The sequence below is a fragment of the Mugil cephalus genome, chromosome 17, assembly GCF_022458985.1.
Source record: "Mugil cephalus isolate CIBA_MC_2020 chromosome 17, CIBA_Mcephalus_1.1, whole genome shotgun sequence".
Taxonomy (NCBI): Eukaryota; Metazoa; Chordata; class Actinopteri; order Mugiliformes; family Mugilidae; genus Mugil; species Mugil cephalus.
This window is the reverse complement of record NC_061786.1, coordinates 13,901,062-13,926,790: the sequence shown is the minus strand read 5'-3', so window position 1 is coordinate 13,926,790 and position 25,729 is coordinate 13,901,062. Positions and strand designations below refer to the sequence as shown.

General features: G+C 44.0%; 1 protein-coding gene and 1 long non-coding RNA gene across 2 annotated transcripts in view; one reads left to right on the top strand and one right to left on the bottom strand.

Moving 5' to 3' along the window:
• The window catches only part of pacrg (PARK2 co-regulated), a 123,451-nt gene that overhangs the window by 64,360 nt on the left and 33,362 nt on the right, over positions 1–25,729 (top strand). The window contains exon 4 of the mRNA XM_047610411.1: positions 4,090–4,239. Coding sequence (XP_047466367.1) covers positions 4,090–4,239 — 150 coding nt within the window. The remainder of the gene's footprint in view (positions 1–4,089; positions 4,240–25,729) is intronic.
• Positions 11,380–15,120, bottom strand: LOC125023261. The gene is made up of 2 exons (XR_007114564.1): positions 14,995–15,120; positions 11,380–12,076 (listed from the first exon to the last, which is right to left on the bottom strand). It is a non-coding gene; the product is annotated as an uncharacterized LOC125023261 (long non-coding RNA).

The following is a 25,729-nucleotide window of genomic DNA, read 5'->3' as shown; positions in this document are numbered from 1 at the left end:
CCGTTGCAGATTAATTACTTTTCTATGGAGTGGTGAAGAAGAAGGGATGGCGGGAAGAGGAAGAAAGTAACAAGCCGTCTGCAATTTAAAACGGCAAGATATATATTTTTCCTCCTCTGACGTTAATACATCTTCAGTGTGGCTGGCAGGCTCTTATCTGCAGAGCGACTGAGCCACGTCAGGCCCTGGTGAATTTTGATGATGGCTGCAGGTCACCCAATGAGAATACACAATGAGGGAGGCTTTGGCTGACATTATACTCTGAGGCCCTGTCCTCAGTGACTTAAACACTGAACTCTCTCCTACTGTACACCATGTTGTCTTCACCCTGCTTCCCAACTGAATATATTTTTGATTTGATTGAATGTTTTTAATGTATTTTTATATAAATGCTTTTATTCAGCCAAAATTGCGCCAAGGCGACTTAGGAGAAAATTTGCTAAAATGCTGTTGTTTGGGTTTTTCCGGCTTATCTAAATAGGGACGAGGATTCAGAGCCATGCCTCCATTGAGCCTGAGTTGATTGGCATAACATTTGTTCAGCTTTGAACCAAAATGAGGCTTTCATTTCGAGAAGCTCCTCGGTTACGCCTCTGCTTCGGGAACATCTTCTGATCTGAAAAGTGTATTTATACACCGAGTGAGAGCGGCTCGGCGCGACGAGGTGTCGCCCTACCTCTGACATTTCACAGGAAACGGAGTACAAGGTCACCATTGTTTTATTTTCACACTGAATATGAAACAAGACCCAGCATGAATAGATGATTGCTTTATTCAGATTTGTCCCGACGCAGGTTTTTAAACCGGCATTAATGCATCAGGCCCTCGGCTGCCTTCTCCCTCGCTCTTTTGATTTTTTTTTTCTTTCCTCTTTTCCAGCTAGGCGAGAGTGTCGATGAATAATTGAACAGTCCCGCGGTCCAAATGTCACAGCAGGGAAAATTGTTTGCGGTGGCTGGTAATTAGAATTTCATTGTTTGTTATGTAGGCTTGAAATTCCTGTCATTCCACATGCCACCTTATCTCGGTGATGGCAGATATCTCGCCGCTTGTCTATCTGGGGAGGCACTAAGGCAGAGATGGAGAGATGGCATAAAGCACAATGCATTTGCTCATTCAGCATCATCTCCAACCCCCTTGTCCTCTGAATAGACAAACACCCGTCAGTGACACAGACAAAGCCTGCACAAATGTCTCTCTGATGGGCGTAAACCAGCGGCCTTGGTTTAATTAGTCACATTAGTCATACGCAAAGTATACTAATGTATTCCTCCGCCCCTCATTTTTGGGACTGTTCTGCATTGCTATTGTCGCTAACGTGTTCAGCGCTGCCTGCGCTCATGACTGAAGCTGACATTTTGGTTTTAATGTGTTTGTGTCGGATTGTGTGTGCGTGGCCGTGTGACTGCGTTCCTTGTGACTTTTGTGTGTGAATGCCTATGACTGCCTGTGACTGCTTGGTATTTGCATATTAGCTGTTTTAACGCAGGGTGACGCCGTACAGTATGCTGGTTTCTTGGCGCTCCGGCTGCCACGCACAACATTTCACGGCCGCTGTTCTTTTTTACATCTCCTGTCAGCTTAAATGCGGTGCTAGGGCTGGATGTTATCACGGTGCGCCTGAAATGATCGCTCTCGCTTGTTGGTTTGTTACCTTACTATATAACTGATGATATGTTTAAGATTTCAACTGATTCATTTGCAAAATATTCAAAAATTAAAGGGTTTTACTCAGTCAGTTTTACCACATGAGCATCAAGCGTTGCGCACTTTAAAAACTCAGCTGTACTTAATATTTTTGAATTTATTTTTTTTTTACACTTAAAAATAATGAGTAAATCTGTAACTGGTGATCATTTTAATTTACCAATTAAATTGAGTAGATGTAAGTGAAAAAGCTCAAGTTCATTTGATGAACTATGTTTAGTACAAAGGCGCAGGAAAATGGGCGTAATTAATATCCTCATTCAGCGCAATCATAACACTTAGTCTTAACCATTTCAAAAAAAAAAATGACTTGACATAATTGAAATTCTTTTTAAACCAGGATCCTTTATCTTTAGTCCCTGGTGTACTTTACTGAGTATTACTAATGAAATCAAATGGTAACCATAACGCAATACATACTCATATATGCTGCTATGAATCCTTTGTCCTGATGTTTAAATTCTCCTTATATGTCTGACTGGTGCTTTTATTCCCAACACAGTTGGTGGTGCACAGTTGAGATCAGACGTGCAAACCTGTGGAAATGTCATTCAGATGAGTCGGTCCAAGGCAAGCTGTTCAGAAAACCAACAACATCGCCGTATTTAACTTCGTTTTGAAAGACACACCGAATACAAATATGGATTAATGTTTAAAAATGTAACTCTGATCAGTATTATCAGTATTCAGAGTCTTAAAATTGATTGAAAATGTGTCATTAATTTGTGTTTTTGCCAAACAAAAGTCCAACATTTCTTCTGCTTTGGGTCAACGCTATGAGCATTGAGCCGATACTCGCTATAAAGCTCTGTAAAGTTGTGCATATTCAGAGCCGGTCATTAAAATATGTCCTTTATTCTCCATAACAGCAACAGATGATCTCTTCAGCAGCAACAGCAGCAATTTATTAACACAGAAAATTGGATAACTCTGGGTACGCTTGATGGGGGACAAGACTGAGCTTATGTTGATTCAACAGGCGCTTCAGCAAATAGCTGAAAAAAGCAGCGCTGGCCTCCGCGAAAACAAACACGTTATTGCGCTTGAGTGCCGCCATTGTTGACCCAACACAAATGCGAGCGCATCACTTTTGTTTTTCGCCTCTTTGTCGTATGTGTCTTTCGCCTGACGTCGGTTCTGAGAGGGAGAGTAAGACCACTCATTCATCACACACCAGTCACAAGTGTCAAGAAAATTTATGTTGACCGTACATTGACTTTTCTCGACCTCCGACTACCAGTAAAACCCTCTTCACTAAAATGGTTTTCTGTTACCTTGTATTTATGAGACAGATAATCAGATTCTTGTCTCTTCAAGGCCAAATGAAGGGTTCCATACTATCTCCGTTCAATACAAAGACCGACTTGTGCCTTTTCCCAGATTAAACATTTTCCTTTCAGCTTTTTCAATTTCATGTGATTACTGTTGAGTTTTTCCCCTTTCGAGCACCTCATGTCTCATGCTCGTTCTCTTCCTCTTTATATCTAATTTTCTGCCTTTGTCTCTGACACGTGTTTCCCCCTCTCTGTCATCAACAAAACCTCCGTGTGTCTCCAGCCACAATGCGAGTGCATTGTGTCTGTTTTCTTTGTTGTGACTTTCATTTTTTTGTAGTTGTGAGCGCACACTGGCAATGAGCACTGTGACGCCATTGCAATCATCTTTTAGTGCAAGTAGGAATAAAGTGACAGTTTAACGTTTCATAAAGAGACGCAGTGTTTATTTTTCAAACCCTGGGTATGCTGTTTTAGTCTGCACAAAGGGAATTACCAAAGCTCGTGCGGAGGCAAAAAAAAAGTAGAAAAATATCACCGTCGCTAATCACATTTTATAACCCTTTGCTCTCTGACTGTCACGTCTCTTTATATCCGTTTCTGACATTCTGTCTTTTGTTGTTTGCCCCTTCCCTCTTTCTTTCTTCCTCTCTCTATTTGTCTCCCTTGAACTCTCCAGCCCTCTGTCTCGCTCCGATCATCATTTCTCTTTTGTTCTCTCTATCAGTGGGAGATGGAGTTAAGTGCAGCTGTAGGCCAAATAGCCCAGTGATTGGCTCTCACTTACTCCTGCTTCCCCAGTGCATTTGAAATCACTGATTGCAGACAAGCTAGTCTGAATCAAAGCCCAGCTATACAGGAAATGCTTTCAAGTAAAGGGATGCGAGCCGGGGTTAAAATTCAGGGGTATTTTGTGTGTTTCCACTCGGCCCACTCTTACATACCATGTAATTGCGAACATCAGAATCACTCTACATGTACCGTACCTTCAATTTCCCCAGCAAACAACCTGTAGATCTACTTTACGTCCCAAGAACTGGTTGGAAAACTTCGTTCATTAATACCAACATTCTCTTTGTCTCGTTTTGCCCTTTATCTTGCTCTCCAGATGCCCTGAACACGAGGAACCACCAGGTGATGTGCACCACCCTGAAAGTCCTGCAGCATCTGGTGATGTCTGGAGACAAGGTGGGGGAGGCTCTGGTGCCTTACTTCAGACAGATCCTCCCCATGTTTAACCTCTTCAAGAACAAGAACAGTGAGTTAGATCCATTTCTGGTTGTTAATCCGGGGACAGATGGTGCGTGCCGTGTCGCTAGCTTTTTGTGTAGGTGTTATGTAAGGCTTCTCCTTTTTTGTTTTTGTGCTGGCACTGCCGTGACATCAGTGAATTGTAAAGCAGCAGTGTAGGCAGGTTTTCATGAGCAGTTTGCAGGCGGCGTTAAGTCTGCATTCGGGGTTAAACCAGGTGATTCCACAGGCCTGGGAAATGCTATACATAGGTTAAGCGTGTCTTTTTTTGTTTGACTTCCAGACACAAACCATTCTGTTGTCTACCCATTCTTTTTCTGTGGATTCAGTGTAAAACTGGATGCACCTGTTCCTGAGTCCTTTCTTTATTTATTCCTCTCTCCACTTACGAATCCGCTTGACAGGGGGGTTCCATTTAGTCTGTCCTACTGTCAGTCAGGCTGGATTGTGTCGCCGTGTTGAGGAGTACACTTTGTCCTTGCTCCCTCTGAAAGCCTTCACCTGGGTGACACCACGACCTAGGGAGATTGGCATCAGATAGGCAGCCCTCTTTGTGTGACTGTGTCAAAGCACTTAGCATGGTGTGACATGATGTGGGCCCATTGAAAGCTCGGAGACACAACCGGTCCCGAACACCACGCACTCAAGGATGTGGAGACTGACATTGTGAATCAATCATTTAAACACAAGCTTTAACAGGAGAAAACACAAGGCTTTAGTCTCCTAATCAATATCCAATTTGAATCTCTTGTCTCTTTAATTCCCTTACATTATCTGTTACTATTTGCTGTGCTCTAAAAAAGAAAGGGAAGGAAAAAAGCTGAAAGAGATAGATGGGAAAGACAAAAGACAGAAAAGGAAAGCCTGCCTGATTAGCGCGTGGCCTTATGCAAATCTCCTCTGTAAATTAGCTGTCAAATCAATCCCCTAAACCATTTTGAAGCGTGAGTTTCTCCGCCACAGCGAAAGCTCTGGAGTTGGCCGGTGAACCCCCACCAGGGATAGTTTTATCTTTGCTTGGTAGTTACCCTGCTGGCCTGTCTACCTGCCTGCCCGTTTGTCTGTCCTCTGGCGGGCATTGATTAAACCTGAGCCAACCCCTCACCTGGCAGACATCCCTGCTATTGACCTCTCCCAGAGAGGCCGGTCTGAGCCAGCAAGGGGTCCGCACAGCTGCCAAAGCACAGGACCCAATCTGCTAAACAAGGACAGTGCTTCCCGGTCAGCAATTTATAGGCATCCAGTGGAGTTTCTCCCTTGTGAAGTTTGATCAGAGTTGAGGCTGAAAACATAACAAAGGAAAACATGACCACGTAAGTAAGTATCTATTTGCATTCATAGATATAGATGCATCCTTTTATTTCCCGTCGTTATCTGATGCTTCATCATTAGATGAGCTGTCAGTTCATGTTCGGCTACACCCACTCCCCCGCTAACAAAGAAAGATACAACTTCAAATATAAAGTATAAAGGCTTCTTTTTCCGGAGAACAAACGCGGCGTAAACCAGAACTCGGTGTTCCCACTCTCGTGTGTGCAAATACTCCGCTGTTGTTCTCTCACACTATTTCTCTGCGTATCCGTGTGTGTCTTTGTCTTCCTTCTGTTTTATGTCTTGTTTATATCCATATCAAAGCTTTCTGTGAAGGCCATTTATTATCTAATATTGCTTATATTCACCTCCAGGTCCGTCCCACGCTCAGTCAGCTGTCTCAAGCAGAGCCAGCGTGCTGCCTCTAGCAGACAGGCGCAATCATTGTGTTTAATACAGTAGAAGACACAGAGTGTCTCGTAGTGTGTGGTAACATCTCCCCTTGGCTCTCCCACACTGTAACTCACAGAGCTTGCATGGCATCCCTCTTATCTCCTGAGCCACAACAGGGCCACTGTCCATTATGTGCCAAGTGTGTGTGTGTGAGAGTGTGTCTGCATTTGTGTACAACCTGTCATGAATAGATCTGTTGTGTTCCATATGCAGCTGTTGGCTTCAGTGCTCCCTGTCTCCACCCCTCCCTGTTCGCTGTTGTTGCTGTTGGCCCTGCCAGCCATAGGCACATAATGCTCTACTAGATGTCGACTGCGCGCTCGCACAGACACACACGTATGCCGTCACACATTGTCCCAGTTGAGCCTACACAACCTGACTCTGTCCCCGTCTCCCCAGTTGCTGGAGCTGCGAATCAATAGGCTGACAGGCACCGCCGCGGGGTCAGAGCTACAGTTAGCTATCGCCGGCATCTCATCACGGGACGGATCCTCTAGGCTGTGTTCACACGCTCCCACTGTGTCGCTCCCACTCCAAGACAGGGTTGTGACCTGCTAAATTGGTCCGCACACAGGCCTTATCTGAGCCATTTTTTTTCCAAGGTCACAGCTGGAACTTAACGCCCAGCTTCAAAGTGGAACTTCGGGTGTCCTTTCACTCAAACAGAGCACTGGACCCCTGACCAGAAGAGCCAAGCCACGACCTACATGTTTAACATTTTTCGGTTGCAGGCCTTTGAAGGATTGTTCAATGAGGAAGAAATCTGCCTGTTTAACTCCAGACCGCTGGCTGCCATTTTTAACACTGTCACAGTAATGTGTCATTTTGAAGTGCACAATAATGAGCAATCACGTAGCATCGCAGTCCTAAATGTGCCCCATTGTCTCCCGAATCAGCTCTCTCAGCTTTTGTTTGCTTTGTGCCTTTTGTGTATCAGCTGTTCTTTGTGCTTATGTGTGCGTTTGGATATGTGTGAGAGACGACAGTGAGGATAGTGTAGGAATTCCTCCAATATGATTTGCACGGCTCTCTTGTTTGCTCGCTGTGATGAATCTTATCCCTAATGAAATGCAACAACGTTTCTTAAGAGGGAGAGATGTGCTTCGTCATCCAGCAAATTTCTCTTCTGGGCTCCGAGGAGGGAGCTCGTCTTCTGTTCTCATTGTACGTCCTAGCGGGAAGAAACGAAGACAGTTTGTGAAGTTTGGAAACACAGAGTAAATAGTCTGGGGTTGTGATCAAATGTTTATCGATAACGTTATTTATTTGATCGGGCAATAGCCAGACACACACCGTAAACACAGATTAAATAGAGATTGCAATAAAGCAGAAATGTCTCTGTTTTTATGAGGCACTTTTCAATTCTGTTTTTACCACCTCCTCTCCAACCTCCAACCTTGCTATCTTAAAACAGCCACTCTCTGTTTTAAAGTTACCATGTCCACCAACACATTAGTGTTTGCAGAACATGTCGCAAACCACTGATTGTGTGGAGTCCATTACAGTAAACAAATTGAATTTCTAAAAAGAACAATTTAAATAAAAACTACTAAAAAATATACCTTAACTTTACATCAGACCAGCACAACATGAATTGTTCCTTTTTAACCGCAATCACATGATGGTACAATCAGATTTTTCATCTCATATTGGCCATTGCTCTCTGTAGATGGGTAACTTTTAAGAGACAGAATGGTGTATTTTTTTTAATGCTTTCAGTTTGTTGATGACCTGCCAAATTGACTGTTCAAACAGTCTGTTCAATCTTTTAAAAGGCTGGTGATATTCGAATAAATCAGTGTCCTGCAAAGTACCTGATATCTGCCGCCGTATTTCCTCTTCTCCTTGGATGCAGAGCAGCTCACGGATCTCACAGTCTTCTCTTATGGTCAGTCTCTTATGCAAGCAAACCAAAGCTTTGCTTTGTTTTTGAGCTGCTCACAGCCCTGGAGCTTCTACAATGACAGTCTGTTAGGCCGTCCAGTGACAAAATTAGAACAGGACAGGAAGGTACATCAACATCATCGTTTAACTTCGATGCGGCATTCCTGTTCACATCGAAGCTGACCCACTAAAACCCTGGGTCGATCTGCCAGGTCATTCTGGATTGAAAATCCAGGTTAATCCTTTCACATTGGACGAAAAATGTTTTTCGTCCAATGTGAAAGGGGCTGCAGTTTAGCTAGTCTCACTTTTAACATGACATGATAGAGGAAGCGAACAATGGGATTGACTGATACAGTTAATTAACATGTGTCTTGGAGAGTCGTGCGAACCCAGAAGCAAAGGCGGCACCATTGTCAGTAATTTCTATTCAAATGATAACGGGTGATGACAAAACAAGCTAGTTTTGTTCACTTACTAGCATTTTATGTTATTACATTCTGCTTCTTTAACTCACATTTGAGAAGGAGCCCCAGGCAGTTAGAGCCTGGAATGCGTACTACTGACCAATGGTAAGCTGGAAAACTGGGGACACTCTGAAACCCTTCTTTTTTCTTCATTCAGCTTCCAGCCAAGCTCTAAATAAGGGGACACGTGAAACTTATACGTTGCTCTATGGTGTCCCTGAATGTAGTTGATTTTTTTGTCAGTGTACGTGTGTGTGTGTGTATGAGGAGGGGCGCTCTTCGTGTTTGGGTGATTTCGCATTGTAACATTTTTTTTTTTTTTTTTTTTGCTGTTATTGCCCTGATAATTTTCTTCGCTTATCTGTGAGGTTTAGGTCCTTAAACACCTATTCATCACTGACAAACACTCTCTCTCTCTCGCACGCACACACACACACTCTCCCTCACACTCACACATGTGTTGCTCACACACAGTGGTGATCTGCTTCATTTGGCCTCTTTTATCTTCCTGCTAGGAATGTGGCCAGCTATGATAAGGTCTCACCCACATGCATTGCTGAGCCTACACACACGCACACGCACACGCACACACGCACACACACGCACACACACGCACACACGCACACACACACACACACACACACACACTCACACACACACAGATTGTAATAGTAGCTCTCTGTCTCCTGTGCCTGGGCAGTTTGTGGGGTTTTTGTGTCGGTGACAGATGCAGTGCTGTGACTGGCCACGCGGTCTTCCCCCTCGAGTCTGCTTCGCCTGCGTATTGCATGACATACGCAAGCCCACGCTCACAGCTCATGTCGAACGTCTTTTATGAATATGGCGGCTCGGTTACAGCCCACACCGATCGTTGGAATGGAATGAAAATAAACAGGCCGAGCTGGCCGACCTCAACTCCCTACCCTTGCACCGTGACAGAAGGACGGCCAGGAACGCGGAGGCAAGGACGACCCCGTGCATTGTGCGCGGGGATCGTGCAGCGCATGTAACTGTCACGCTCGTGAAGTGGCCATCATGAGCGCACACAAAAGCGCATTAAATCCAGAACATTTTTCTCCCGACTCACTTTAATCTGACAGAAGGACAGCCGTATGCCTGTGTGCTCAACCACCTGTGCTCCCGTCCACAATACAGCATAATTCTCCCACTTGCTGCCAGAACACCGCGCTGTTGCCTATATGGCGTTGAAGATAATTCCTGGGGATTCCCATTCACAAACATTTGCTTTATTTAATGACCTTTTCCAGCTGCCGTTGTGAAAAATTAATTCGCCGCCATGCTTTCGCTGTGTACATTGTGACACGATGGAGGGGACGCGCGCGCGCGCACAAACACGTACACACATAAAACCCGGGGCCCCCATGTAATCCATCATCCTCCGCAGACACACAGAGCTCCTTTTCCCTGCGGATGACAGAACACACACCTCATCCTCGGCCCCCGTCCCCTCTTCCATGTTCCCCTCTCCAACGGAGATATCTATCTATCAAACAATCACAGTTTGCCGAGACCCCACCGCCATTAAGATACGGAAAGAACGGGTGAAACAGAGAGACAAAAAGAAGAGACGGGAGGAGAGATAGCATGAGCGAGCACGAGATGAAATCCGGGTAATGCGGAGCTCTTCTGTTCTTACCTGCTTCACCGTTAGCATGCTTCACAGCACATAATGACTTTTTTTCCTTCTCTCCTGAAGCTTAAGAAAAGACAGGAGGTAGAGGAAAATAGTGGAAATAAATTTTTATGTTAATGCAACCCCCCCCCACCCCCCACCCACCCACCCCCACGTCTCCCTATCTCCTTCCGCGGCTATACTCCTTCTGCCTGCGGTTATGCCCACCTGGCTCTGTTAATTTCTATTGTCAGCAGGTCTGAGACGGAGCAGCCAATCAGGTGGGAGCGTCAGCCCTTGGGCCTGCAGTCACTCTGCGGCTCCAATTTAAAGGTCAGCTGATAAGCAGCCCAGATTCATGCATAATCTGGGCTTCCCTGCAGTCCGACAGGCAGACTGTTCAATGGAAACACACACCCACACTCAACTGATACACAACTCATACTCTTGGCCTACGATTGACCCTCTCAAAGTTTTTACTTTGCCGACTTCCCTGGACACGTTTCGCGTGTCCTTTTTCCAGCTGGACGAAATTCGTGCCTGCATTGTTCCATCAAGTCAGATAATGTACTTTTACTAATTGCTGGAGAGGAGCCTCACTAAGAACTTGGCTTTGTGTTTGTTGATTTGTTCATTAATTTGTACATAGTGCCTTTTGCGATGCGAAGCACTTAGGGGAATTATGGGATCCACTCTTTAGATGGCACAAAGCCCTGAGGCTGGCAGTATTTTTAAAATGAAATAGACTTTGGTGTCTTTGCCCAGACAGTTTGCTACTTTTAACAAGCAACGCTTCGATTGCTGCAGTGTGCGGAGGCTGGCCAGCAGAACTCGCACAGCCTAGTTCAATTTCCTCACCATCTTACACCTAATGGTCAGCAGTGTTGTGTTTGACTGTTTGTGTTCCTGCTTATATAATTTACCACTAGTTTTCAGTGCTGCACAATAAAACATTTTCACAGTATTCTGAAAACCCTCCAAATTAAATTGTGCAAAAAAAAAAAAAAAAGGTAAATGGGAATCTTGCGATCACATGGGACGCCTTAAAAGCCAGGTGCACCGTAGTACTTTGACCGCCCGCAGGTGTGAACTGACAAATGTTGATGAGTTTGTTATTTTCTGTATATCATTGTAATTTATTTTTCGGAGATTAGAGAGCTCCAGGTGGTCAGTAACAATTAATCATCAAGACGAGTGCCAGACAAATAATTCTTCAAGCTATTTGAGCAAGTAGACGAAAAAGGTGTTATATGCTCCTAACAGTCCACCAATATTACTCATAATTGCAAGGTCACCTATCTTATTTTCAACCAAATCTTTCATTGGTGGACTAGAAGTAATAGTAAGGAGCTCGATTCTGCTTCTACTGAGCGAATGTTGAGCTTTTGGGCAAAAAGAATCAGGTTAGGCACATATTTATTTCCAACCTCTGGGCGAGTACATATGTAGCATGTTCCTAGCATGGAATCAGGACTCCTCAGTCTCAGTGGGGCTCCTCCTTTCATTTCCCGTAATCCGAGTAACACTCAATTACTTAATTGGATGAGTTACGAGGGCCCTTCCCTTTCTCCATTCCCTCCCATCTCAATGAGATTAACACACTCTTTAATTAATGAATTTGGGGCACTTTGAAACGATTTGCAGGATTGTCCTGGCTCCGGGGGCCTGACATGGGTAACACAATTATTGAGTTGTTGAAATTAGACAATGGAGCGAGATGAATGGTGCCAACGCTACGTTTGCTAAAGCAGACCGTTCCAGTCAGAACCTGGATTAAGTTGCCGGGACTGCTTTGTTGTTATTTCCTTTGGGCGTGTTTGTGGCGGCGGCGGAGCTCCGCGTATCCCCGTGTATGAATCCGCGTCCTCGCCTGTGTCTTTTGTGTGTGTCATGACTTCCTAGTAGTAGCGAGCGGCGAGCCCTCCCGCAGCCTCTCACCACATCATTGTGTTTGACATCTCCGCGGGCGGCCGGCGACAGAACGCTGGTGTGTGTGCAGACATTTGTCCGGCCCACTTTGGATCAGCGTTCGCACCCTGCGCCGGGTTCCCTGTCAGCTTTCATAAGCAGCCACACCTTCACGAACAGGTCCGCCGCTTGAAAGTGGGGAAAAAAACAACACAATTTCGCGAAATAAATAACAAATGGCATTTCTACAGTCTCTCAAACTTGTTGTTCCAGGCAAGGACACAAATAATACACAATATAAAAAAAAAAGTAGGTTTACATTAGCTGTGTCAGGATGCATTTCCACGTCCATGTTTGGGAATTACTTTGGATTGTCAGGAGTCCTCGGTCTGGCGGTCGTAACGCATCTACACCTGTCAATTTTGCGGTCTGTCTCCTGGCTGTCTGTGTCTTTAGAGACCCACACCCCATTACTGCCCCTTCTCAGCGTGTTTCCCTAACAGAGGTAACCTTATCCCACACAGGCATGTCAGCACGTACTAGCCACTGTACTCACTACCGCTAATGGATGTAATCCAACCCTGTTCAAGCTTTTTACGCGCACTATTTCCCAAGACATTTTTAACATTCCTCAACTGCCATCAAAAGCTGTCCATTCGAGGCTAACTATACTATATTTAATATCCAGGTCACCATCAAGGCGGATCACGTTGACCCCAAACAATTGCTACATTGCATGTGTGGGCATGTTCACAGGAGTGTAACAGAGATTTTTTTTTTCTGTTGCTGTCCTTGTCCTTTATTCTTAAAACCTACGTAACCTGTGAACAGTACCACTCACCTTGTTTACTCGGCTGTATTCACTATGCTGGTCTGGATTTTACCTGTGGCGCATGACATCCACAGCATCTTGTAGTTATAGGGTCTTTCAGTGTGTGTGTGTTTGTCTAAATTTCATTTTACCATATTATGCTCGACCACCCACTAATAGAAGTGTTGGATAAAAAAGTAATTTGGTTTCTTAAACAATATTGATCATAAAATCATGATTATTTCTATAATTAAGGTTAAAAAGGAATCTATTTTCCCCTACTTCTAAATAGCTAATATTTCGAGCTCAGGATTTAAACCATAACGCAGGACTGAAGCTCCTGTCTGCAGTTGTGTTGGTAGATAATTGAAGACAGGGACTGTTTTTGTGAGCTTGTTTTTGCAAACCCCTTTTCTGAGCCAATTTAGATTGTTTGTGTTTGATTTCAGCGTTTGTTGCTGCCAAATCGTCTGGTCCCTTCGTGATACAATGAACACATTTATGGGATCTATTTAATTTGTCTTAAATTAATTAAACCTAAGACAATGCATTGAAATCATCCTTAAATATCATCCTTAATTTTTCCTCATATAAAAATAGCTAGTAGTGCGTCTTTTTATACATTTTTTTTTATAGATTGTATTTATTATCAGTGTATCCTTGTTCCTTTAGGAGTCCCCCTTGTCCACCTAACGGCATATTTCAGTGTTATACTCCCTAAAAGCTCCATCTGACCCAACTGGATTTTTTAACAAAAAGTGGTGTTGCCCTGAAGGGGAACCTTCAGGTCTCTGATATACAGACACATAAAAACAAATCCACACGAGCCAAGCTACCTGTAAGCTGCATTATTTGGTGTTAAAGGCAAACCACTCTTTCAAATGTCTGACGTTACTCAGCTTGATTTTTCTGTATTCAGCTCGGAAACTAGTAAAAAAAAAAAAATTAATCTTCTTGTGTGTTTGCATGCAAGCTGCCGGTTTACTGTGTTCTCAGAAATTAATGGAGTCACTCGCACTTTTTATTTGCATAGAATGTGCTTCGAGCACTTAGCCTCTTCATTGCTGCAACGTTGCTAATGGTTCAATTTCATTTGATAAGGAAAAGATAAATATTTAAATGGGCTTCTGGCGGTGTACAGTGCTGTAATTTAGAATGCACATGGTACATTGTTTGCATAATTAATTCATTGCAGCTTCATCTGTAAATAATATTGTTGCCACACCAATTGTGCAGACACAGTAGAGCATTATCAGGGTGTTGAACAGTCACTGCTGTGCTAACACTGGGTATATTCCTACCGTACTGTCTTATTTACTTTCAGAATCTGTTGTGTCACACAGGCGTGCGCGCAGAGGCACAAGGCACACACACATCAACTATGCCCTTCAAAGTCAAAGGGGGAGTATGAGCTTCATACCAACTCCTGGAATGTAGAGTGTGTTTACTCGGAATCACATTTAATAAGTGGTTGTCTTTTGAAACGCTCTCATGTTGCTGATGACCTCCAAGGTTTGTACATATTAAATTAGAAATCAGAAATGCAAATCTGCAGCTGAGCTGTGGTGATTGACAGATTGCAACAGCGAACGCGAGCCCACACATTTCTGCAAATGCAAAGTTCATACATGGTGGCTGCAAAAAGAAAAGTGTCAGTGTAGCCATGGTATTCGCTGTCAGTTCTGGCTGTTAAACATCAAACCGGTCTGTTTTTTTTTTCTTTTTTTTTTTTTTTTCTTGTATGTTTTTCTTCCCCCATTAAATCCCTAATGGTTCCTGGTTCTAACTGAAAATGTGTCCATAAGTAACATAAACAAAGCGCTGTGGGGTCAGGGAAGCTGAATGTGTGGTGATTTTCTACACATTCTCGCTTCTTGTTATATTTCTGTTGTCGGTAACGACACAAGGCGGACTGTTCGCGCTGCAACAAAGGCCACACAATTAACTATATCTCCCCTCCAATACCAACCGAGGTTTTTTCTCTTGTTCTCTGTGTTTGCTTTCACACCACTTCCTATATTCTTCTACCTCTTTTTTTCTTTTTTTTTAAATCTCCAATATGGCTATTGCTTTCACTTTTTGTTAAGCGTCACCCATGTGCTAAAAGCCTCGGCCTCTTTGTTCTCCGCTGCAAGCCGGCCGTGATGGTGTTCTACCATCAGCCTGAGGTGTATGAATTATTCACCTTGAAGACTGTGGCAACTCTTGTTATGTCCTGACCCACCAACCCCCTACACTCCTGGGACACTTTACACGCTCCCAAAGGAGACGCACCCACGGTTCTCCTCCTCTCACCTCAGCTCCCCTTTTCTCAGCCGCCGCCTCCTCCTATCAAATATTTAGTCGATGTGGACGGAGAGGCGAATCCCCGGCTCGTGCGCGGCTTCCACTCGTCTCTCTCCCTCATATGCTCCATGTCCCGCTGTTCTTCGCAACTTTCTCTTCGCCGCTCCGAGGCAAAAGGGAGGTGGAACGGTGCAATGAGCGACTGAAACATTTAGATCTCCGCCCCCACTGAGGGATCTTGTCAAACATGCTGAAATCTCAGCAGCTGCAATGAGGGCCTGTCACTGTCGAGTGGAATATGTGTGCGGATGATCATGCTTTGATACCGAACTGCTTCGGTGTCTCCTTTTCCACGTTGCTTTCTTTTGTTGATTGTAAGAGTAAGACACGCGTATTTTCCCCGTCTTTTCTCGCCCCTGCTTAAAATAAGCGACAACAATAAGCAGCGGCTGAAATGTGAGACACTCTCTTCGAGTGTTTCGTGTGTATCGGAGTTCAGTTTGTAGTCGATGAGCCACTGACTGAGCGTGATACTGTAGTATAGATGTGTCAGGCTATTAATATTAGCGGTGGCGCTTCACAGTCCTAATTTTCAAATGTTTAGATCAGTTTTTTGCTGATCTCGATGGTCTGACGTGGGTGGAGCTCGGTTAAAAGTTGATAATGCGATAATGCACGTCGCTAATGAAAAACGACGGTAATGTATTCAGACTGTCTGCCCGCTGCACTCTGTGCTCGCTGCACCCGGTCAACAAATAGTGCCCTCTTTTCAACCAAAATGAATTAAACAAAATTAAACTTGCTAATTTTGCGACTGGATTTTGGAGATACTGAGGCGTTTCCTATCTTCTTCTGTCTTAGTGCTGAGCTAAGCTAATCGGCGGTAGCTTCATGGTCCAACACTCAACAAGCAGCCGATACATAATTCATGAGCATGTTCTTTGCTTTAACCCTGATTGTTGCTTATTTAGTCATTTATATTTAATGTTGTAGATAAATACTACATTTTAACTTGAATCTGTCTGGTCTGGCGAGTTACGTTAAGGCACATCAACAATAATGGAAGTACAATAATCAACTGATGAATTATTCACAAAGCAATATTTTTTTATCAGAATTTGAAGGGAATTCCATATCCGTTTTATTTATGTATGTCGGTGCGTGTCGATGTAGAGGCTCCAAACCTGAGCTTGCGTACAGAGCGTGTGTATGTTGGCCCCTGAGGGGTCACAGTCTCTCCCGTGTGTGTTTGTCGTCGCAGCTTTTGTTCCCCACAGCCCTGCTATTCTGGGCAGGGAAAGGTCATCCTCCCCTCAGATACCAGCACCTTAAGGATCCTTAGATCATAACCAAGTCTCTGGTTTGTGTAGCATGACAACGTCCTCTGCTCTCTGTTAAAATCGTCGCGGCCCGTTTTATTTGCTTATGTGCTAACGTTTAAATTAAATGTAACGTCAGATTCCTGGGTCTGTTTGGTCGGAAGGGTCATTATAAATGACTCATTATGTAATGGCATATGGAGACTCACAAGAAATCTTTGTTTTCATTTAGTCTGTGTGTACTTGTGTGTGTGTGGAGGGGGGCGCTCAGGCAAAGCTGAAACAGATGCTGTAGTGTAATTTAAGGTAGACTGAAATGTCTCTGCTTCTTAAGTGCTAAAGAATGTGACAGTTGAAGGAGGGTCACTTGCTCCCCCCTCTATTTATGTCTCCTTGCGCTCCCCTGTCATATGAAGGCAGGATGGTGGGCGGTTCATGGAAAACTGACCCGTGCGGCTGAACATACCTGCCCCTCACCCTGCACATACGACGAAGTGACTCCACATCCTCGTGTGAGACCCTGCCTCCCCTCCTCCCGGGCGAAAAATAGAGGGAAAGAAAAAGCCTTTCGTCACCTGACCCCATGTGTGCGGAGAGATGGAACAGCTGCTTCGGAGCGATTGGGAAACAGCTACAAGGATACACACCTCCAGCTCGAGGGGCGAATAAGAGCGGAAACCATATGTTGCTGAAGGTTATGCAAGACTACGCAATTTGGAGTTCAAATATCTTGGCTCCGAGGGAGATGCTTTCAACTTGAGAATGCTAGCTGCTGATAAACGCAGCATCGACTGGAGCGTTTAAGTGTGGGTGACACCTTTTACTTGAGGTTCTCCTGGATATTTTCCACTCAGCATCCCATCAAAATGTTGACGTGCATATTAATTAAGACGGAGACACTTCAGAAGTCCTCACCAAAAGGACTGTTTCTTATTTATTTATTTATTCTTCCAGAGTGGTTGCCGGGATAAAAAAATGAGTACTGTTGTTGCAGCGGCTCTGGACTGTTTGGATTGAGCTGCCTGCTAGCAAATGATGCTGTTCCCCCTCTATGTTTATGAGTTTGTGTGAGTAAACAGAGATTTGGTTCCCCGTGTGTGCGGTGTTGTTTATACTACTCGAAGCAGCAGTCACCGCAGGGTGGGCTTTTATTAAAGAGTTGTAATGAGTGAGAGCCATCATAAGCCAGCTCACCTATTGATTACCTATAAAGAGCACTCAGTGGAGATGTGCTGTGATCCATAGATAATGCTTTGCACAGGGAGGCTCAACTTACTCTGGTTCCAAACCTCTGAATCGCCAGCCACATCTCGAATTTTGTTGAGCGATTCAAATAGATGCGTTGCGTGGCTCTTTTCCAGGTTGGAGGGATGAGCTCAGGGAGGCAAAATGTTGTAATGGTGCGTTTATCGAGCAGTGTCAGATCAGGAGGTCTCTTTCTTAAACTCCTGTTTGAAAGTGATTTGCCCAAAATACATGTATTATATCTGAGGTTTATTAGAGTTTTTTGCTTCAGAATAAAGGCAACTTCTAGGTTCATTGTAGAGGTGAAGAAACAGACTAATAAATAGTCCTATTTTCATTATGTTAAATGAAGACGAATGCAGCAACCTTGGTACATCATCATAGAATCATGATGCTAATGAAGTGAATAAGTTTATAATATTGGAGCATTTGTGAAGTATAAGAGTCAATAGGACTGTGGTTAAACATAACTAATGCCAGCAAGTTCAGATTTTTGAAAAGCCTTGGTTATAGCCCATTCAACGAGTATATAATTTCCTAGCAGAACTCTCCTGATGGAGAATAGAAATCTCAGTCTGCAATTTGCTTACCCTGTGTTAACTGTACGCCTGCTAATTCTAAATGCCCAATGCTGAAAATGACGTCAAAGCAGCCAGACATGTCTTTCACCGAAGTCTGTTCAGGGCAAAATGAAATCCTCCCACAGAAAGCAGCTAACAAGAAGGCAATCAGACAGAATAATGGGGTGGTAACGAAATGGGCTTTCATTCTGAACATCAGACCGGACTCAGTTACCACTCCAATGCGACCTCAGCATCGGAGTCACAGCAGTGTGACTCACAGACTCACACGGTTATACATGTATTTATGTGTCACATAAAAAGCTACGTTACGTTTTAATGCTGCTCTGCTAATCTGAGGCTGACTTCTAAAAAAAGTTACTTAGTTTGTCTGTCTGAGTTGCTGTATTTACGAGATCGCTTTACGAGTGTGGGTGAAATGTAACCATGCATTTATTTGGATGTCCAACTCCATTCGTAAAGCTCATGCACAACACAATGCCCTCAAAAGCCTCCATGAAAATCCAGCGATTCCCAACTGAGAGATGTGTAAATGATTATTATGCAACACTTTGTAAGTGATGGTGCAAACAGCCACTCTCCGTAGAGTGAACTATTGAGTGTTTATTCTATAGGGGATAGCACATGAATTAAGAACAGAGAGATGTTGTACTAAGCCTCAGTGTAATGTGACGAAATTCGATGGAAACGTTCTTAGAATAACTGCTCTTGTTGTGGGTAACTAAAACAATGCCCCGTAGCAGACCCTGGCCTTAAAAGATTTAGGCTCGCTTATATGAAGGGTACAGCGGGTCAACACTGTAGCATCAAGGCTTGTTTGCGTAGACCTCAAAGGGCTTTCATCATAGCGAAAAACATCTTATCACAAGCATCATGCGTGAACTACATGATTTTGGACAAAATGAATTCTACTTGATTTACTTTATTTACCATGGCCCTAAATCTACGTGCTAGCCTGTACTATAGCTTGTTCTGGTGAAGAGAAAGCAGCCTCAAGAGTGGACAGTAAGCATACACTACAGCTAAATGCACATGTCCCCCTGAGGCTGGAGAGCAGGGCCATGAGATTGACGAATCACCCCACCACTGGTGATCCATACAGGCCGACACACAATCCAACACTAGCATCGTTACAACATGCGGACGTATGTCAGGAAGTTCATTTCGGTACACACTTCTTCTGGGTTAGGGTTAGGGTTAGTTCTTAGCAGATTATATTTCCTCTTCTCTATCTCATGGAAGATCTAAATTGTATAGTGAGCTCTCGGGCAGAACCAAGCAGCTATGAATGCGTACCATGCAACGCTTGGTTGAACTGATTTATTGAGTTTTATGTTAAGTAGGAGGCACTTTTTATTTTTTATCTCGGCTTGTTGCATTTGTTCATAGAGGGAGACGCAGCCACGCTCATAGTGAAGGATGTGTGTTTACAATATCTTAAATGCACGTTGTAGTTTAATTGTTTAGCGTTACAGAGCTGTTGTGTTGTTATGCTGATATATGGTCCACTCTGCACTGCACGCCTGCAGCATTAAAGATGAAGCTAGATTCCTCTGGCCTCCCTGCGGGCCTTTGTCCTCAAAAGAATGGAGGCTCCTCGCTTCATCGGGTAGATTACAGCCAATTAAATGTGTCCGTTATCACCCATTAATTACCGCCACCACTTCTGCTAGAAATAGGCCTGACCAAGCAACGGCCGTGGACGTGAAATTGACCCAAATACATCAAGATGAGTTTCCATTTTTTACCTCTTTAATCAGCTCTCATCAGCAGAGGCCTATCATTGAACCACGTCATCCTTCGCTTTGATTCCCAGTGAGATGTGTACTGCAGGGTTGAGATGTGCACAGTACATTTGTGTACATGCACATAGATGTATACACACGTTTGGCGCATCTGCATTTATTTATACGTATCGTCACCTACGTGAACGTGCGTGTCTTTGTGTACGCCGCCGTATGTGCTGTGTGCATGTGCTGGGTTATTTGAGGTCAGTGCTGATGGAGTGGGCTTCCTGAGAGACATGCTGCAGCCCTGGAGGATTGACACTCTGTGACACCTCTCTCCGTCAGCCTGATTAGTCACCTCTTTGATGTAGCAGCCTATATTAAGGCTTTTAAATGGAAGACAGTCTGACATTTGCCAGCTGAAGAGGGCTGATTGAGGCAAATGCAAAAAAAAAAATCATATGAGCAACATAATACTAAAACTCCCATCTTTCATCAGTAAGTCAAGCCACAACTCATTTTTCCAACTGTTACGTCTTTTTGGGCGTGTTTGCCTGCGCGTCGCAGGTTTTTGGAAATGTTGCGCGCTGAGCAAAATTAGAGGGGTTTCAGGGAATGTTATCCAGATCATAATTCCTCTTTGTGCACTTGCTTTTTTCCCCCCCTCTCTCTCTCTGTAAGCACTTTCTCCTTCTTTACGAGCTCAGGGGAGTCGACAGCTGCCCTCTAACCCAGAAATCAGGCTTTAGAGGAACAGCTTGACAATTAGTCTACCATTGTCTCACTGGGACGGGGATCAGTGTAAGAAGACAAAGAGCAAAAGAGAGAACGATCAAGAGGTTTAAGATATATTCCTGCCCTGGGGTACATTATAAGAAACATATTTAGAGTTCCTCATTTTCATCAAGGAAAAATGTCTGGTATCTGGTAAGATCATGCTGAAATTAATATGCTCTTCCAACTATGTAGAAATTTGGTAATCTAGCGAATATTATTAGCGTTGCCAACCAGGCAGTAAGTCAATACCATTGTTTCGGTGGAATGTGTTGGTACTTTGACTCTTGACTGTGTCTCATTACTGACTACAGACCCTCTCACATCTGTTTTTTTGGAGAAGTATCTATTCCAAAAGCAGGGGTACGCAAAACCAGATGGTGGGACTGATAATATGATAGCTTCCTCCATTTGGGACGGTTGGCTCTCCATTCCCCCTACCTCGCCCGATGTCATTAATGCACATGTCAGTGATCCCAAGCTGAATTCCAAAGGCTTGATTTCAACAGTCTGTGAGAGTGATCAAGTTTTAATTTAAAATATATATTTTTCATAATAGTTTGTCTAATTTGAGTGTTACTACTTTTGTCTCTTCTCTCATTAAAAGGCTTGGTTTATACACCTGCAACCAGTCTACGCCTGCCCCATGAGGGCTAAACCACAGGCTGTCAAAAGCATTTATACCGTTGCGCTGGTGTGTTGCCATTGTCCTCTAATTACGCCACTAAAATGCTAAATGGTGAGTTATTAACTTGAGTTAATAAATGTGGATCAGTGGTTAGTTTCACTGAAACAACTGCAGCACAGAGCACAGAGAGGACGGTGTGTAGGAGGCTGAGCAGAGGAGAACTTTCTGAGCTTGTCCAGCTGCTGAGACACACAAACAAGCATTTGTGGTCTGTGTCACCGTGACACAAACTCACATTTCTGGGGAGGTGCTCATCAGCTCACACTTGGAGGGTGTAGGGTTTGAAACTACGCTGTGCCCTACACCGTTGAAGCGCGTGACTACGCCTGACTATAAATTAAGCTTTAGATAAGCACTGTTGACGCTTGGATTTGAAGTGCGATTACAGTCGACTATCCATCAGTCCATTTAATTTAATTCTTTCTGCACTATCCAACAAGGAAAAGACAAATTCTTCCTCCAAATGAGTTTCTTCTTTATCTGGACTGTCATAAATTTTTTGGCGATGCGCTCAGTATCCTGTGTATTTCTCCGTGACTTCCAAAGATGGTAAATTCATAGAACCCAGGTTACGTTCACGACCATACTCCTGGTGCTGTTGCCTGTTTTGTCTTGTTGCCAACGTTTCTCCATATTAAACCATGGCTGAACAGAGAAGCCGCCATCTTGGTTCACATAAAACACGCGTCTACTATTGCACCAGCATAGAAATGTCGCCACTGACCGGGTCTTAGTGATTTAGTGAATACTAATAATGTTGCCAACCAGACAGTAAGTTATGGGAATTTCATCACAGACAGAAGATCTAAAACACTACAGAGAGAGTTACCTGGCACTGATTAGCTTAATCATTACTGTGTGAGCCTGTTTGTTCCCACGCTACATTCATTATAGCAAATTGTTGTTCTCTAAATCTTCTCTAAATGGACTGTAGAGCACTACAGGCCCTGTCAGACTCTGGATGCGGTGTGACAAAGATGTGATATTATCATTTCAGGTCGACGGGGTGTAAATCACTGGCTTGAATGTGCGGTCCAATACTTACTGAATATTCATGGGTTGGAGAATCAACATGTAGAAGGGGGTTGTGGTTGATGTGATCCCATCGCAAGATGGTCTCCAGTTTGATTTTCCGTGACTGCTCATCTTTCTTGTTGTCAGCATTAGGCCAAAATTCCATATTTCAAATATAGAATATCAGATATAAATGCTAAAAAGTCCCCCGCTGCTGAATCCTTTGATTTTATGCCCAGACGGCCTTTTTTTCTGCACCATCCACCATGATTTTTGTCCACAGCTCCAGAAATATCAAACTTCACTTCACGTTATTGATTCTGTTGAACACTTGGTTGAGTTGATATCACATTACACATCATTTTTTTTAGATAGGGAAACACAAACAAATGTATTTTAGGACTTGATATATCTAAAATGGCACAGCAAACATTGTAATGTGACAAAACAATCACAGGCTTCACACACCTGCAATTTACCCTGAAAGGGCTTTTTTTGACTTGTGGAACGAGAGCGAGCGGAAGAGGTGAGATGAGCAAAAAAGGGCAGAAAAAGTTTTCCAGCCCTGCTGTCGAACATTTATTGGCTGCTAACTTTGTGTGAACGCGCGTGTGTGTGTGTACGTGCACGTGTTCGAGCGATCGAACTCCCTCGCAGCTCTGTTAGTTCCACAGTTGTAGAAAACATTTTGCGAGATCAAAGCGTTTAACGCTCCTGAGGCCTGGGCACCAGCTAGCTTCCTCCCGTATGGTTTCTAGACACGCACACACACACACATGCAGCTATACAAACACACATACTAGTTCACCCAGCCTTTACCCTGCACAACTTTGGGGATTTTTACAACAGTGAAGTCACCCAAACATTCCACCTGGAATGGACCGCCACCAGGTCCTGAGATAAGCCCGACGCAACTGAAGCCACTCAGCTCTGGCCTCCCGAGCGGCAGCCACACCAGCAGCGGAGTGGTATCAGCTCGACGGCAGCAGCCACGCTCCCTCCCTATCTCTCCGTCTCCCCCCCTCCCCTCCCCTCCAGGTGCTCTTTGACAGAAATAATTGAGGTAGGGAGGTGGTGGGAGGTTAATGAAGCACTCCCAACACACAGCTGACCTTTCCCCAGCCCCTGCGCAAATCATCGCAGCACAGTTTTTTGGACATTTTTAAATGAAAGCCTTTAAATAATTTATCTAACTATAGTTCCCGGAAGGGCCTTCATTAGAGATTGGCCGTGACATTTCCCTCCTCCCCCCCAGCCTCTCATACTTACCGCCTCACATCCAGTCCAAGAATATCACTGTCGATTTCCCTCGCCTTTGTCTTTCCTCTGCTGTCATCTTCTCGGTTTGTCTTTCCTCTCCTTCCTCCCCTTTCTTTCTCTTTCTATTTCCCCGTTTCTGACATTAGCGGCATTAAAAATTGAGATCTCTGCCGTGCTCCACGCGTGGCTGTAAAATGATGGACCGGCATCAAGACATGAGATGTGATTGTGCAGGGGTGGAATAGAAATGGATCTATTTAATCTTTAATTGTGTTGCGGGCTAACTGACAGTCAAATAGATTGCAGGGAGGGAACAACAGGAAACCAGGAAACTGATTAATCATTTGCTCAGGTGCTAAACTGTACATGAGCAATGAGCAAATCAACAAGTCTTCTCCTGCCTGTGCGTCATTCGAGTCCGTATCAAAATGAATAAACTTCACCATGTTCTTTGGAAAACTTTCACAGGGAGAAAACAGATGGACTCAAACTCTATGCTTACTTTTTACTTCACTACATCACCACAGGAGCCAGGACGTGGAGTGTTGACTGTTTGCTGCTCCCGTGATTGTGATGGAGACAGATTTGTACAGTGTTAGACAAGTTTGCGTTGGAGAGGGGTGACGAGATGGGTTCAATTACCAGGGAGGAAATCAAAGCCTTTCATTAACAAACCCCTGTGGTAGCAGATGGACATATGAGTGTTCCTTCCCGCACATAAATCAAACGCAACGCAACAAAGTCACCCTCTCGCTCTGCCGCATAGGTGTGAAAGACAAAACAAACTAGATCAGATATGTGAAAGGGGGGGCGGGTGCTGTCATTTTACGAGAAATGCAATTCATCAGGCCTTATTTTGCTGATGAAACGAAGGACAACGAGATGTGACAACCGTTTGAGTTACACGGTATTGATATTAGTAGAAATGTTAGCAGACACGACGTGGGAGACGCTGTAGAAACCGAGGCCTCCCGGGGGAGCAGCCGTGGTAAGGCAATATCCTCACACGCTCGCACAACTCCAGCGGCTCCCGTGTAGCTGTAGACAGAAAACCTCAGCAAGTCACTTTAGCTGGACTCAAATAGTGAGAGAGTTAATCATGGTTGGTTAATTAGAAATGTCAGGAAGTACTTAGCTTAAAGTTAACCCTCACCCTTTGCATGAAATGATTTTTAATCATTTATTTTCAGGAAGTTCATTGTTTTTAGTGTTGTTTTACCAAATCAGGACAATCGGGTGAGTTTTTTTTTTTTTTTTTTTTTTAATGGATGGAGCCAGTTAGCTATGAATGATTTCGATTTTGAGTTTTTTCTAGCAAGGGAAAATTCCAAACCTATTTAAATTGCTAACAAATTAAGATGTGGATCGTAATTCTGGCCTTTGTAACAAGCTGTCATTTATGGCGTTGAGCTGAACAGCGTGCATCTTGCAATGAAACTCGTCAAGATGTTCATCTTCGTGCAGGTATTCTTTTATTTGTTTGAGTTATTGGTAATGGACACACCATTAAGTGACCGTTAAGATGTAATGAAACACTTTCAGATTTGATCAGTGGCTTTTTTGATCAGTGGACCCGTTGGCCTGTAGAGTTAATAAAGGAGCTCCGAGGCAGGTGCGTCAAATTGGCAACACTTAAGCGCCACATCTAAGTGGTAAAATAACTTGGTGGATAATTTGCTGAGTGCAAACAAACCTCCGGTACCAAACTATTAAATTTTGGTACTTTGTCAGAATAAAATGCCTCGTGTCATCTCACAGTTGCATTAGACTTCCTCATCATTATATCATTTGGCAACAGCGCCGTGAATCTTTTATGCACTTCATTAGTCAGGATGTGTTTTCACTCCCTTAATAAATCTGTTTCCTTGCCTCTGCAGTTCATTCTCAGTGTCAGTTAGCCCACCAGTTCTCTCCCCCCCCCCGCCTCCACCTCACCCTCACTCCCCACCGCTGTTTCTTTCTCTTGCTATATCAAAAGTTCTTTATTACCTGGAAACAAGAGCAGATTTATGCCGTTGTCAGAGGCAGAGGCAGGTGTGGTTTACAGTGTGTGTTGTGAGGGATGAGCCGTGTGCAGGATTAGTTTGGAGAGGAGAGGAGAGGAGAGGAGAGGAGAGGAGAGGAGAGGAGAGGAGA